At 41.6% G+C, this 15,188-nt stretch overlaps 1 protein-coding gene across 1 annotated transcript in view; it reads right to left on the bottom strand.

Moving 5' to 3' along the window:
• The window catches only part of clec16a (C-type lectin domain containing 16A), a 246,720-nt gene that overhangs the window by 103,935 nt on the left and 127,597 nt on the right, over positions 1-15,188 (bottom strand). Inside the window, exons 17-19 of the mRNA XM_080206958.1 lie at positions 6,898-6,948; positions 2,631-2,759; positions 1,074-1,194 (exon numbers count right to left, since the gene is read on the bottom strand). Of these exons, the coding sequence (XP_080063084.1) occupies positions 1,074-1,194; positions 2,631-2,759; positions 6,898-6,948 (301 nt within the window). The remainder of the gene's footprint in view (positions 1-1,073; positions 1,195-2,630; positions 2,760-6,897; positions 6,949-15,188) is intronic.

Below are 15,188 nucleotides of genomic sequence, written 5' to 3'. Positions count from 1 at the left end.
AAAAGTCTGATGGGAGCAGGGAAGAAGCTGTTCGAGTCAGTTGGAACGTGACCTCAGACTTTTGTATCTTTTTCCCAAAAGAAGAAGGTGGAAGAGAGAATGTCCAGGATATGTGGGGTCCTTAATTATGCTGGCTGCTTTGCCGAGGCAGCGGGAAGCATAGACAGGGTCAATGGATGGGAGGCTGGTTTGAATGATGGATTGGGCTACATTCACAAGCTTTTGTAGTTTCTTGTGGCCTTGGGCAGAGCAGGATTGTGTTAGCTGCACAACCTACTCTCTCACCAACTGTTCTGCTTCGTGCTGAGACTGGTAATCAAAATGGAATAACTTAATTGCTCACAGCACTGTCAGTGCCCATCCTGTTTAGCATAAAATTTATCCATCAGATTATCGTAAGCAGTATGTAGACTCTTTTTTTTAAATCTGCACATTAACTTAAGATTTTCCTTTGCATTTCCTCTGCGTGTCTTCAAAATAGATCAACACTGGCTTCATTCATTAATTTAACCCCACAATCTACACGTTGGGGATGAGATTTAAAAGGATTGCTTAAAAGAAGTTTAAACAGAATTCCTCACAGCACACTCATGCTATTAAAAACAGTTCTTTCCACAAGTACAAGGGGCCATCAGATCCAAAGTAGACACAACATTAAGGTGGTGAAAAATTACTGTATCAGCTGATTCCGAGAGTCATCACCAGATTTCCGTGACTGTGGTTTTCAATATCAACAACTTCAATGAGTCAATGGTCAACGTATTTTCCTGTATGTATCATGTAACAAACTACAACAACTTCTCAAAATATATACTTTTCCATCAAATAAAAATGTAAAGGAAGTTTCACACACGCATGAACTGGTATAAGAACATAAGAAATAGGAGCAGGAGTAGGCCACCCAGCCCTTATGTTTCCCCTTCTTCAGAAAAAAATTCTGTATGGTGTTTTCTTTGAATAAAAATGAGAAAGAAATGTAAACCATGCGCTTGAAATAAAAAGGAACACTGTCCCTCTAGTAGCTATCGTGAGAAACAAAGCAAGCAGCATTAACAATCTATTTAAGTACTTACTCAGATCCAACACATCATCTGTTTTAATCAGATCTTCATCTCTTGTCAGTGGTAGTTGAGTCTCAGGCTCTCTTTGTAGTTGTAGGGATAAAGAGCGGAGCATAAAGAAAACCCTGATAGCCTAAAAAAAAGTTTTAAAAAAGTTTAGCAATGCAATAGCACTGCAACATAGCTATTGTAAAGAACAACAAATGTCATAATGATCCAGGGAAGTTAATCACAAAGGTTGAAATTCTCCTGTCGTTGACGCTGGTGAGGTTCTCCAGTCCCGCTGGCAGCGCACCCCTGCCCGCAGGTTTCCCGCTCACGAGGGGTGACGTCAATGGATTCCCATTGACAGTGGTGGGAGCAGAGAATCCCGCTGCTCACAAACAACGCGCCAGCTTCCGTTGGTGGAAAACCACACTGCTGTAAGGCCCCAGAATCCCAGCCAAGGTCTTTATGTCCCTTTATTTGGGCTTAAAAGATCCCACTGCACAATTCAAAGAGCAGTAAGTGTGTCCTGGCCAATTTCAACCAACCTCAAAAAAGATCACTGCTTTATTTCAGTTCATGTAACCTAGTAATGTGCGAACTGGCTGATGTATTTTCAAACTTTACAACAGTGACCAGGCTTCAAAAAATTAACTAATCAACCATGAAATGCTTTGGGGAATCCTGAGAATGTGAAAGGAGTCAAGTAAATGCAAAGTTCTTCACAAAGGTTTGCTGCAACTCTTTTTAAAATATGTAATTTCTTATTTTATTTATCAACTCTATTCCTCTCCCTGGCAACTGACTTGAGGCTGAACAAGCCTTTGTAACTGGATTTGACACCAGGATGAGTGTCCGACCACATATGTGCATACGCACATTTTCATCTCTGTAACACTGCACAACTCCCCAACTCATCTGCTGCTGAAACTCTCATCCATGCCTTTGTTACCCCGAGGTTTGACTATTCCAAAACTTCTGACCGGCTTCCCACATTTTACCCTCCATAAATTTGAGGTCATCACATATCCTGTTGTTCATGTCCTTCCTCATGGCAACTTGATTGACTATTTGATTTTTTTTTTGCACCTGTACATCACATAGCAAACAATGCAAATCTTTTATCAGCTGACTAAATATAAAACCTCCTCAAACAAAACTTAACTTTAGGAGATTTATCCCAAAAGAGACAATGAAAGACTTCTTGTTTCATACAATTATATTCTTATTTTGAAGTCTTGAGCATGTGCATCAACATAAAACAAATTAACTCAATTGGGGCGAACAAAAAGTTATGGGGAGAAAGCAGGATTAGACTATTGAGTTGGACAATCAGCCATGATCGTGATGAATAGCAGAGCAGGCTCAAAAACCCAAATGGTCTCCTCCTGCTCTCATCTTCTATGTTTTGTTTAAATTGTTTAAATATTAAATGTCAGGGGATTAGCAGGATAAATATGTGGGGTTACGGGAATAGAGCCTGGGTGGTATTGTGGTCAGCACAGACTCATTGGGCCAAATGGCCTCCTCCTACACTGTAGGAATTCTACAATTTAGCAGTTTTGACTGTATTCTGATACTTGCCCGTCTTGTTCTCTCCACATCTCCACATGGTAGCCTTTTCACAAAATCTATACCAGTTAGAGGGGTGCCAGTTGGAGGTAGCAGAATGGATGCATCCATCATCAGGTACTCTACATTCAGGGGTTTACTCTTGAGGAAAGGAAAACAAACATGAGTTACCAGAAACTCAAATCGACCCGAAATGTCAACTCTGCTTCGCTCTCCACAGATGCTGTCAGACCTGCTGAGTATTTCCAAGATTTACTTTGAAACAGATTGAGGGTGGCCAAATGAAACCTAGTTTCCAGTAAATACATGCAGCAGTTAAAAAACTCTTTAATTTGCCACCAGCTACTGAAGAATCTCTACAGCTATTTTTAAATGATTATTCTTCTCCCTGTATGGAGCGGAAACTTTGAAGAGCCTGAGTAACAAAAACGAAATTCCCAGAGAACCAGAAGGCAACATTTTAGTGAGCTAACAACATTATAGTAATTTTTCCTCACCACGTTCTTGGTCAATTGTTTACATTCCTACTCAGCAACTTTTCTTTGCCTACTTCACCACTCCTGAAGGTAATGACATATGGCAGCTGTTCCCTACTGGCTACTTTCTTTTTAAATGGATGTTCTCAAAATCAGACTCAATCTCCTTGACGCATTCCCAGCAGCACTGCATAGCTGATCATGAGCAGGAACCTTAGCTAATTTTGTTTTTTTTTGCTGCACTGGAGACATTGAGATCAAAGGCAATAACATAATGTCTCTCAAACAAGCTAACACATGACAGAAATGATCAAGATGCGTTTATGGTTTCTTCCCATGTTTCATCTGGAAAGCTGCCGCTTTGCATGTATACAAATGAGAAACACAAGAAAAAATATGCAGAAGGGAGGCAGACTTATAAAATAACTCTTTACTGGAAAGGCCTGATCGTGATCTGGGAACACTGGCACAAAACATTCATTTCCGAGAAGCGTTAAGATCTGGAAAGTTGTGTCTGTCCATTATAAAATCTTGCCAATACTAATAAAGTACATGGGCAAAGGAATTTTCAAATGCTGAAAATCTATAATAAAAACAGAAGGTATCAAAAGCGTACAGCACCTGAATAAAGAGGAGATTGGCTCGCATCTGGAGTGAAAAGCTTAAATTCAATTAACAACCTGGTAAATAAGACACCTTTTAATTTGGCTGAAATAAAGAAAGGTGAGCAGAACCACGGTTAAGAGGCAGGTATGTGCCTCCTACCACAAAGTTAGTTCAAGGGTTTAATGTCAATCAATAGGGTTTTTTTAAAGTTGCACGATGATGAAAAAAATCTGGATGACTGATCTTGGATTACAATTTCATAGTTTAGTTATCGCGAGCATTCTTTTCCTGTTTATATCTTTTCCATCACAAAAATCCACCTACTTTAATCTGTGACCCTGCCCACTTCAGCCCATTTCTTATAGAAATGTTCATCTACATTTGTCACCTCCAGACTTGAGTATCTATGAGGAGAGGCTGAATAAATTAGGCTTGTACTCGTTAAAGTTTAGAAGAATGAGGGGAGATCTCATTGAGACGTATAAGATGATGAATGGGATGGATAGGATAGAGGTGGAGAGACTCTTTCCACTCAGAAAGGACAGTAGGACTAGGGGGCACAGCCTCAAGATAAAGGGGGGGCGGTTTAGAATGGAGTTGAGGAGGAACTTCTTCACTCAAAGGGTGGTGAATCTCTGGAATTCTCTGCCCGTTGAAGTGGTGGAGGCTACCTCGCTAAATATTTTTAAGATGCGGGTTGATGGGTTTTTGATAAGAGAGGGGATTAAGGGTTATGGGGAGAGGGCGGGAATGTGGAACTGAGCCAAGACAGATCAGCCATGATCTTATTGAATGGCGGGGCAGGCTCAAAGGGCTAGTTGGCCTACTCCTGCTCCTATTTCTTATGTTATGTTCTTATCTCAACATTCTTCTGGCAACCTCTCTTCATTCACCTTCAACAAACTTTAGTTGATCCAAAACTCTGCTGCTCATATTGAATACTACATCAAGTCTCCTCCAGATATCAAAAGAAGTCTCTTAAGACCAGGTTAAAGTCCAGGAGATTTATTTGGAATCACAAGCTCTCGGAGCGCTGCTCACTCATCTAATGAAGGAGCAGCGCTGTGAAAGCTCGAGATTCCAAATAAACCTGTTGGATTTTAACCTAATGTCGCAAGACTTCTTACTGTGCCCACCCCAACTCAACACCGGCATCTCCACATCATGGTCTCCAGGTATCAACCATCCTTGCTAACCTTCACCGGCTTCTGGTTCCCAGAAGCCACAAATTTATTATCATCCTCGCGTTCAAAACTTTTCCGTGACTTAATCCACCTCCAGGACTACAACACCTTCACCAAACTCTGACTCTTTAATTCTGGTCTCCTCTGCCCAATGTTTGGTGGCATACCTAAGCCTCACATTTGAAATTCTCTCCCAAAAGCCTTCCATCATCTCCTCCACCTTCCAAGGCTTGCCTAAAACTGAACTTCAAAATCGAAATGGATTTCTCTTTGTTTGGCTTCAGGTCCATTTCATGTTTCATTCCTCTGAAATGTCTCTGCGACATTTAAGCAAGAAAATTGTTTTTCCTTCTCCTATATCTCCTTCCACTTTGCATTCTTTGATCTTCAATTTTTGATTTGTTGTTTATGTCTTATTGGGCTATTTTCATGCTATTTTTGATTACAATCTGACTGACACGATCTCTATACATCATGCAGAAATGTTTCACCTTTTGAATTAAGGCGCAAATTGAAACTCTGCACAAAAGACAATATGTAAGCCTGCAATAACTGTTTCTTCTTTGGATTTGTTGCAATGCAGCTACAACTAAAAAGCTGTACTGAGAAATTAATGGAAGGCACAGTGGTTAGCACTGCTACCTCACAGCACCAGGGACCTGGGTTCGATTCCCGGCTTAGATCACTGTCTGTGTGGAGTATGTACGTTCTTCCCATGTCTGTGTGGGTTTCCTCTGGTTGCTTCGGTTTCCTCCCACAGTCCGAAAGTCAGGCTGGTTCATTGCAATGGCCGTGCTAAAGTCTTCCTCAGTATACCCAAACAGGCACTGGAGTGTGGCGACTAGGGAATTTTCACAGTAACTTCATTGCAGTGTTAATGAAAGCTGATTTGAGACACTAATAAAATAAACTTAAAACTCTGTCAAGATAACCACAAATAAGGATTTGTGCAATGTAATTTCTGCTGATTGACATTTGGTGCAATATATTTAATCTCAATGGCAAGAAAGATCATCTCCAAATCGACATAAACGTACTGTACCAATAATAAACAGAGGACTTTCTCAGAATGTGAAGGACTACTCCAAGGGGGTAGAAATTATGGTTCAGCGTAACAAAACACAGGTTAGACCAAACCTGGCATATTGAGAGCACAGCTGGGGACCACACCTTGGAAGAATATAGTGGCCTTCAAAGGGCTGTAGCATACATTTACCAGAATGATACCTGGGCTTCAATATTTAAATTACAAGGAAGAGATTACACAAACTAAGCTTTTATTTCCTGAAATTTAGATGGTAAAAGGGTAACTTGACTAAGTTTTCAAGATATTACGGGAAACAGATAGGGTAAATAGGGAGAAACTACTTTCACCGATTGGAATGTCTTGCACTACACAGCATAGTGTAAAAATTAAAGCAGGTTTTTCAGGGTGAATTTAAGTACTTCGGTACAAAAGGTGGTAGAAGTTTGGAACACCCTTCCACAAATGGCAAGTGATACTAGATCAACTGCTAATTTTAAATCTGAGATCAAACAGATTTTTGTTAATGGAGTTAGGTGAAAGCAGTTATGTTGTGAAGTTAGGTCAAACGAGTTGTAACCTCATTAAATGGCAGAACAGGCCATCATCCATATGATTGATAAATATGTTTTACATTGAGTAGTAATAAATATTCTCAATGTACGTCATCAATACAATTTATGACACACTAATAATGCCCCTAATTGATGCCTTTCTTGCACTATTTAGGGCTATGAATAGATTTTTCAAGAATCCATGTAGGCAGAAAAGAGGATCTACAAGGGATACATATTCTTGTGTAATTTTGGGGCAATTGTTTGTTTTTTGCTTATCCTTAAGAAAACATTGCTTTACCCCACAAGATAAAATGTGCATCATTTGCTAATAAAAGCGCATAAATGATTTTCCACACTTGAGCTGCAGGAATACATACTATAGAATTTAGGCTAAAGACATTAAAATGCTGCACTGGGAGCTAACTCACTTACCATCATGCCTCGATATTCATCTTCAAACATATCAAGGAAAATTTCTTCCCCCTAAGAATAAAGGAAATGAAAAGAAATTTTTCTAATTTTGTTTAAATTTTGCAAAAAAAATCCCTGCCCTTCAATTTATTTACATTTCCACATAATCCTCACAAAGGTGAATAAACTGGAAATGTGCTTCCTCCATTCAGGGAGAGCAGTAGAGAAGATCAGGCAAAGGTATCCCCACAATTTCAAGCTAGCTCAACGACCATTGGGGTTGAGCTATGGCAACCTATCGGGTAAGTGAAGTGCCATAGGTTTGACTCTTGACATTATTCATTCAAAACCATTTTGGTTGAAGTTCTGCTTTCATGTGCAAATGCCTTAAATTCTTGATTAAACTCAAGGGTGGCACAGTGACAAGCACTGCAGCCTCACAGTGCCAGGGACCCATGTTCAATTCCAGCCTTAGGTCAACTGTTTGCACGTTCTCCCCATGTCTGCGTGGGTTTACTCCAGGTGCTCCGGTTTCCTCCCACAGTCCAAAGATGTGCAGGTTAGGTTGATTGGCCATGCTAAATTGCCCCTTAGTGTCAGGTGGATTAACAGGGTAAATATGTGAGGTTACAGGAATAGGACCTCAGTGGGATTGTGGTCAGTGCAGACTCGATGGGCTGACTGGCATCCTTTGCACAGTAGGGATTCTATGATTCTAAGATGCCACCCCAACATAATGCTCCAGCTTGCAAAACAGCTAAAAACATCAAGGAAGTGTGTCCAAAATATATAGTCAAGTGAACTCCAATAACAGGTTAATACAGTAAGGATTGGTATGCTCTGCACTCATTTTAAGGATGCAAAACAGGCGTTAAACATACCAATTCAGCAGTGAGACAACCTGTGGAGGTGTAGGTGCCACCGATAAAGTCATGGTTCATTCTTAAATGTCTCGAAAAGTCAGTTAAAACAATTGTTGGGCCTTTCTATTTTGTTAGGGGTTTGTAAACAGACGTAATTTTGTATTAGTCATAACGAACAGCTGGGAAACCTTCCCATTCAGGATTCACCAGTGAAGCAAACGAAAGGCAAGGTGCAAAAAGCCTTCCTGGGGAGTTACAAGGAGCAGGATGCTCCCCTAGCTCACTGTGCATTGTGACCACCCACCATTGCCCACTCCAACCACTGTCGCGAGAATGTGTTAGAGTGTTGATTTGGAATGCTTGGCCGCCTGAATACCAGCTGTTTGGTGGGACACAGTTATGCATGCGCAGCTTGCTGCTCTAGATTAAATTGGGCCCCAGGTTCAATAATGATTGGGTTTTGGGTCTACCTCTCTGGCAAAGGGATCATTCCCTGTAATCAGTTCATGGCTGTGCCGTGCAACCTCCCCTAAATGTTAGTTGGATGGTTTGTACTTAAATCAACTACAAATCAGCAAAAAGTGCCTTTCCTTCAATCATCTATCTCAAGTGTGTATAAATCAGAAAAATGTCACAATTCAGCTAGTTCCTGAATTGTTTGCAATCTATTTTCCAAGAAGTGGTGTGTATTTCACCAGTCTATTCTCTCCCAACAAAGAAACACACTTAAATGGTATTAATTTGCAGCAGTTGAGTAAAAAATTTATTTCTGACTTCCTTTCATTTGAAGAAATTGATAAAAAGGAAAGCTATTATGAAGTCAGACTATTGCAAAAAAAATCTGAAAATCAAAGGAAGTTTGTGTTCTTCAAACCGAGACAGATACCTTCAAAAGGTCACAAAAATTCCAAATGTCGTTAAATTTACATAATCATGATCAGAGACAGTCATAATTCACCAGAAACTTCCACGTTAGTTACAGTTCTGTCTAAATAATACAGGACATTTAGGTTCTCAAGAACTTTTAATGTCGTCTGGCTTTTATTTTACTGAGTGGGCGGCACGGTGGCGCAATGGTTAGCGCTGCTGCCTCAGCTCCAGGGACCCAGGTTCAATTCCCAGCTTGGGTCACTGTGTGGAGTTTGCACATTCTCCCCATGTCTGCGTGGGTTTCCTGCAGGCGCTCCGGTTTCCTCCCACAGTCCAAAGATGTGTAGGTTCGGTTGATTGGCCATGCTAAATTGTCCCTTAGTGTCCTAGGATGTGTATGTTGGAGGGATTAGCAGGGTAAATATGTTTTGAGGATAGGGATTGTGGTCAGAGCAGACTCGATGGGCCAAATGGCCTCCTTCTGCACATTCTATGATGCACAATTATTTGAAATAAAGATCACAAAATACACATGTTTTAAGGTGGAAAGAGATGGGTCTCCAATGTAAAAATACATTTACCCATTAGGATCAAGGATGGTCAAACATGCACCCTCTCCAGCTAGTATAAGTTTATTTAAACGAGCCTATCTTGCAAATATAAGCAGCAGTAACATCTAACTCTTGCCTAATGCTGATGCATAATTCTAGTTTTCGGCAAAAGAATACTTAATTAATGATGATGATTCAAGGTGTAGATTGATGAGAAGTAATTCTTACAGCAGCAAGAAACTGCACCATTTATACATCAAACTGATGTATAAATCCAAAAGTTTCCAATGGTTCCTACACTCCCACACAAAACTGAGAAATTCCGAGCTGTTTACCTCATCCACCACCTCTGTGCAACAGAGATATCAGATTGAAGGATTAACTGTGATCAGATAAATAGGTGGGGCGGAATTCTAAGCAAGCCTTTCCCTGTTTAGAATTTTTAAAATTTCTGTCATGGGATGTGCGTGCCCTCGAGAAAGTGACGGCATTGTGCCCACCTTTGTGAACATAATGGCCTGCTAGGCCATTCCAGAGGGCAATCAACCATATTCCCAAATGGATGAACCATATCAGTTTTTAAACAAGAATCTGGTAGTTATATGCTCACCGTTACCAGCATTAGCTTTTTATTCCAGGTTTAAAGTTTATTTATTAGTCACAAGTAGGCTTACATTAACACTGTAATGAAGTTACAGTGAAGATCTTGGAGTCGCCACACTCCAGCGCCTGTTCAGGTACAACGAGGGAGAATTTAGCAGGGTGAATGCATCCAACCAGCACGCCTTTCAGACTGTGGGAGCACCCGGAGGAAACCCATGCAGACACAGAGAGAACATGCAGACTTTGCACAGTCACCCAAGGCCAGAATTGAACCCAGGTCCCTGGTGCTGTGTGGCAGCAGCAGTGCTAACCAATGTGCCACCATGCCACCCAGATTTAGTGAGCTAACTGAAATTTAAATCCCCCCACCTGTGGTGAGATTTAAACTCATAGCCATAAACAAACGGCAATGAATAAATAACCTGCAAACCAATATACAGGTACATCTGATTTGCTTTCACTTTCCTTTTGGTTTTACTTTTGCTGCTGGCACAGCAGCTTTACTTCTGAGTGACTGTGATTCAGGAGTAAAATATATAATGCTTCTTCCTTCCACATGCCTCCAAGTTACCTCTGGTGCAAAGTGAAAGTTCATTGAATGTTTAACAAGTAAAAATCATAAAAACATTGATAAACAAAAATACTTTAGACCAGGTCTTGTTATCTCAACTGTTAATTCACACTCTGAAACCACCCAGTTCCACATCTTTTCACAGCTACTTCACTGAGATTACAGCCACAACTTTCCCCTCTCCGAATATCAAACCAAATTGATGGAAGCAAACTGGGATTTTCTGGGAAAGGGTCTGCCCGCAGGTGGCAAGACCGCATGGATGGAAAGTGAGGCTCCAGCAACCATGGCCTTTTAACTGGCTGCCACTGTGCACACCATTCAATTAAGGGGGGACTGGCCTGTCCTCCAAGTGGCAGTGCTGCTGGGAGAGGTAGCTGTTGCAAGGGGAACAAGTGGGTGCCTCCATTTTGAGGCGCCTGAAGAGGGCAGCCAGACATTTTGTTCCCTGTCAGGGCCACCAGGCAGGCCCTGCTTGTAGAAGAGTGGGCGCTGCTGTGATGACCATCGACGCTGGAGACCACTGGACTCTCCAGATACAATATCCCCTTGGGAGGCTGCCCCCCCCATTCTCCACCATAGGCAAAATGCAGAGGGCCCAAGAAGATGGTACTCAATTGGTTGCCATTTTACCAGCACCATCCCTCCTCGCCAAATGCTGCTAATTTAAGTTAAGAAGATCCTGCCTTTCATATTTCTTTATCGGTAATACATGCCTATTCAGGCTTTCATGTTAATTGTTTTTATTTTTATTTTAAATACTTCTCTGCTATTGGATGGTAACTTGGGGCCAACCTGTTATCCACAAATATTACACATTCCTGTCAGGCAACAATACAGCTCTGGAGCAGCAAAAACAACATAAAAAGAAAGACTTGCGCTTAAATGTATTACGTTGCTCACAAACATATCCAAATATGTGACATGAAAATAATTTATAACAATAGTCGTTATGAGAGAACAGTGCGCTGCAGCAGAATGAAGTAAAGCAACTTCTGACTGGTGTAAAATGTGCATTATTTTCAGCTGTCAAACCGAAACTGAACAACGTAATCCCTAGGGGCATTTTCAGTTTTCACAATACACGCTTCAATAGATTTCTGCAAGTTCTGAGTGACAGAAATTCAAGTGAAATACAGGGCACAAATGAGCTTGCAATTCATGGTATTCTGAGAATTAAATATATTGTAAATTAGAACATGAACTTTCCATTAACGTATTTAATTATTTTTGTATCTGACATTTTAGCAAAGTCAACATTGACCCTTAAAGAACTTTGAACATCATAGCCGGCAGTCACAGCTTTTTCATCATCATCGATTCCCTAAAGTGTGGAAGGAGGCCATTAGGCCCATCGAGTCTATACCAACCACAATCCCATCCAGGTCCCATCCCCATAACCCCACAAGTTTAGCCTCCTAATCTCCCTGACACTAAATGGCAATTTAGCACAGCCAATCCACCTAACCTGCACGTCTTTGGACAGCGGGAGGAAATCAGAGCACTCAGAAGAAACCCACAAGACACAGAGAGAAAGTGCAAACTTTCGTCAGTTAGGATTATACTCACTGGAGTTTAGGAGAGTGAGAGGGAATCTCAGAAACTTATAAAATTCTAACAGGGTTAGACAAGGTAGATACCGAAAGAATATTCCAAATGTTGGGGAGTCCAGAACTAGGGGTCATAATATGATTGAGATGAGGAGAAATTTCTTTGCCCAGAGAGTGGTCAATCTCTGGAATTCACTACTACTGAAAGTGGTTGAGGCCAAAACATAGTGACTTCAAGAAGAAATTAGATGCAACTTTTGGGGCTAAAGGGAAACCGGGGGGGGGGGGGGGGGGGAAGAAAAGGCAGGATCACAATATTGAATTCGATGATCAGCTGTGATTACAATAAATGGCAGAGCAGGCTCAAAAGGCTGAATGGTTTCTCCTGCTTCTAGTTTCTAAGGGTGGGATTTTATGCCTTGCTCACCCTAAGGTCAACGGACCTTCCCATTGTCCTCCCCTCCCCTGCTCCAACGCCTGTGCCAGGCAGGGTGGTAAAATTCCAGCCCATATGTCTGTGTGGGTTTCCTCCCACATTCAAAGAGGTATAGGTTAGGTGGATTGACCAAGCTACATTGCCCTTTTGCGTCCAAAGATGTGTAGGTTTAGGGGGATTAGCAGGATGGGGTTAAATGTGTGGAGTTATGGGGATAGGACCTGGGTAAGATCCTCTGTTGGAGGACTGATGCAGACTGGATTGATGCAGAGATTCAGCCTGTCAGGATTCTATGACCGTAATCTATAACCAGCAAGATCTTTCTTACATTGCCAACTGTGAATCACACACTAAACTGCTGGAAAGCCTGCACCTGTATTTACTAAGAACGTAAGAACATAAGAAATAGGAGCAGGAGTAGGCCATCTAGCCCTTCGAGCCTGCCCCACCATTCAATAAGATCATGGCTGATCTGTCGTGGCTCAGTTCCACATTCCCACCCTCTCTCCCCATAACCCTTAATCCCCTCGCTTATCAAAAACCCATCAACCCGCGTCTTAAAAATATTTAGTGAGGCAGCCTCCACCACCTCAACAGGCAGAGAATTCCAGAGATTCACCACCCTTTGAGTGAAGACGTTCCTCCTCAACTCCATTCTAAACCGCCCCCCCTTTATCTTGAGGCTGTGCCCCCTAGTCCTACTGTCCTTTGAGTGGGAAGCGTCTCTCCACCTCTATCCTATCCATCCCATTCATCATCTTATATGTCTCAATGAGATCTCCCCTCATTCTTCTAAACTCTAACGAGTACAAGCCTAGTTTATTCAGCCTCTCCTCAGAGCTCAACCCCCTCAACTCCGGTATCAGCCTAATAAACCTCCTCTGCACTCCCTCCAAGGCCAAAATATCCTTGCGTAAGTACGGCGACCAAAACCGCACACAGTACTCCAGCTGCGGCCTCACCAATGCCCTATACAGCCGCAGCAAGACCTCCCTACTTTTATATTCAATCCCCCTCGCTATGAAGGCCAGCATCCCATTCGCCTTCCTGACCACCTGCTGCACCTGCAGGCTGGGTTTTTGCGACTCATGCACAAAGACCCCGAGGTCCCTCTGCACCGTCGCCTAAGTGGTTCATTTCCATTTAAAGGATGGGCCCATTAAGCAATACTACAAGAAATCTTGTAGCAATATTAATGCCAGTGTAAGTGTACTAAAATTTTGTAATAGTGAAGTTAAGAACCTTAAGCAGATTTAAATTCTAGGGATATAGCATATTTCAAACCAACTATGTTTTATTTTTTCATAAAATCAATCATGCATGCAAGTTGCAACAAATAGGATCATATACTGGGACTTGTCTTACTCCAGGTCCTGTACAGAATCTTAGAAGACATACTGATCTTATGGACAGGAGGGTAATCAATTGAAATGGCCCTGATTTCTTCACACTCTACCTAACAATAAGTGGTAATTTAGCATGGTCAATCAACCTAACCTGCACAGCTTGGGAGTGTGGGAGGAAACCCACACAGACACAGGGAGAACGTGCAAACTCCACACAGACAGTCACCCAAGGCTGGAATCAAACCCAGATCCCTGAGAGGCAGCAGTGCTAACCATGCTCCATACACACTGTCCATTTCAATTTATTCAGAAATGCTTCGATCAAAGAGAAAATAAAAATTGCCACACACCATTAGACAGACAATACTAAAGTTCTGGAATATCTGTGGTGACTGCCACTTATACTGCAGACTGAATCGCAAGTCTGGGCACAATTATTCTGAACTGCCGTCAGTGCTAATTTCATGTACATACTGCAGGAGAAATCTAATTGTGCAACTGTTGTTTCCTCCTTTTATAAAATTCACCACTTTAAATCTGAAGTGCACTACCCCTTCAATTTCAGGAACAAGATAATTATTAAATTAAAACTGTCAAGTGCTTAAAAACCCAATGAGTAAACCCATGACTTTGTCTGGTAAAGAAAGAACTTGCGCAATCTCAAGATGCCCCAATATCTTTTAAGATAATTAAATACTTCTAAAAGTGAAGTTAGTTCGAATGCAGGAAACACAATGTCTGAGCATCAGATTTTTTTTCCTACGCATAGGTGAAAAGATAAATGTTGATCAGATCACCAATAGATCATTCCGTCCTTTCTCAAATAGTGCCACTGCATCTTTTACATCCACCTGAAGTTTAACCTCTCAGCTAAAGATGGCAACAACAGTGAGCAATTCCACAATGGGCAGTCAATAGCCTGGTGGTATTATCACTAGACTACTAATCCAAAAACTCAGCTAATGTTCTGGGGATCTGAATTCGAATCCCGCCAGGGCAGATAGTGGAATTTGAATTCAATAAAAAAATCTGGAATTAAGAATCTACTTATGACCATGAAACCATTGCCGATTATTGGAAAAACCCATCTGGTTCACTAATGTCCTACAGGGAAGGAAATCTGCCGTCCTTACCTGGTCTGGCCTACATGTGACTCCAGAACCACAGCAATGTGGTTGACTCAATTGTCCTTGGGCAACTGGGGATGGGCAATAAATGCTGGCCCAGCCAGCGACGTCCATGTCCCATGAATGAATACAAAAAAAAGTGGACTAAAGCCCTATATTAGCTATCCAAGTCTCTGCAGTGGGACTTGAACAGGCAACCTGACTCGAGGGGCAAGAGCGCTACCAAAATTGGTCTAAACATTCCTGGAATAGGGAAGGAAAATTTGTTTACCATAATCATCAGAAAACCCTGTTCCTGCAGTCTTCAGATGAGGAGGACATGATTACTTCAACTGTGTGGCTTGGACGTCAACCATGGTGAGAGAATCGGAGCAGAAAAGGGCTTTGTAGTCCAG

Source organism: Carcharhinus amblyrhynchos, chromosome 18 (assembly GCF_965287045.1).
Source record: "Carcharhinus amblyrhynchos chromosome 18, sCarAmb.v2.hapA, whole genome shotgun sequence".
Classification (NCBI taxonomy): domain Eukaryota; kingdom Metazoa; phylum Chordata; class Chondrichthyes; order Carcharhiniformes; family Carcharhinidae; genus Carcharhinus; species Carcharhinus amblyrhynchos.
This window is presented reverse-complemented; position numbering and strand designations above follow the sequence as displayed.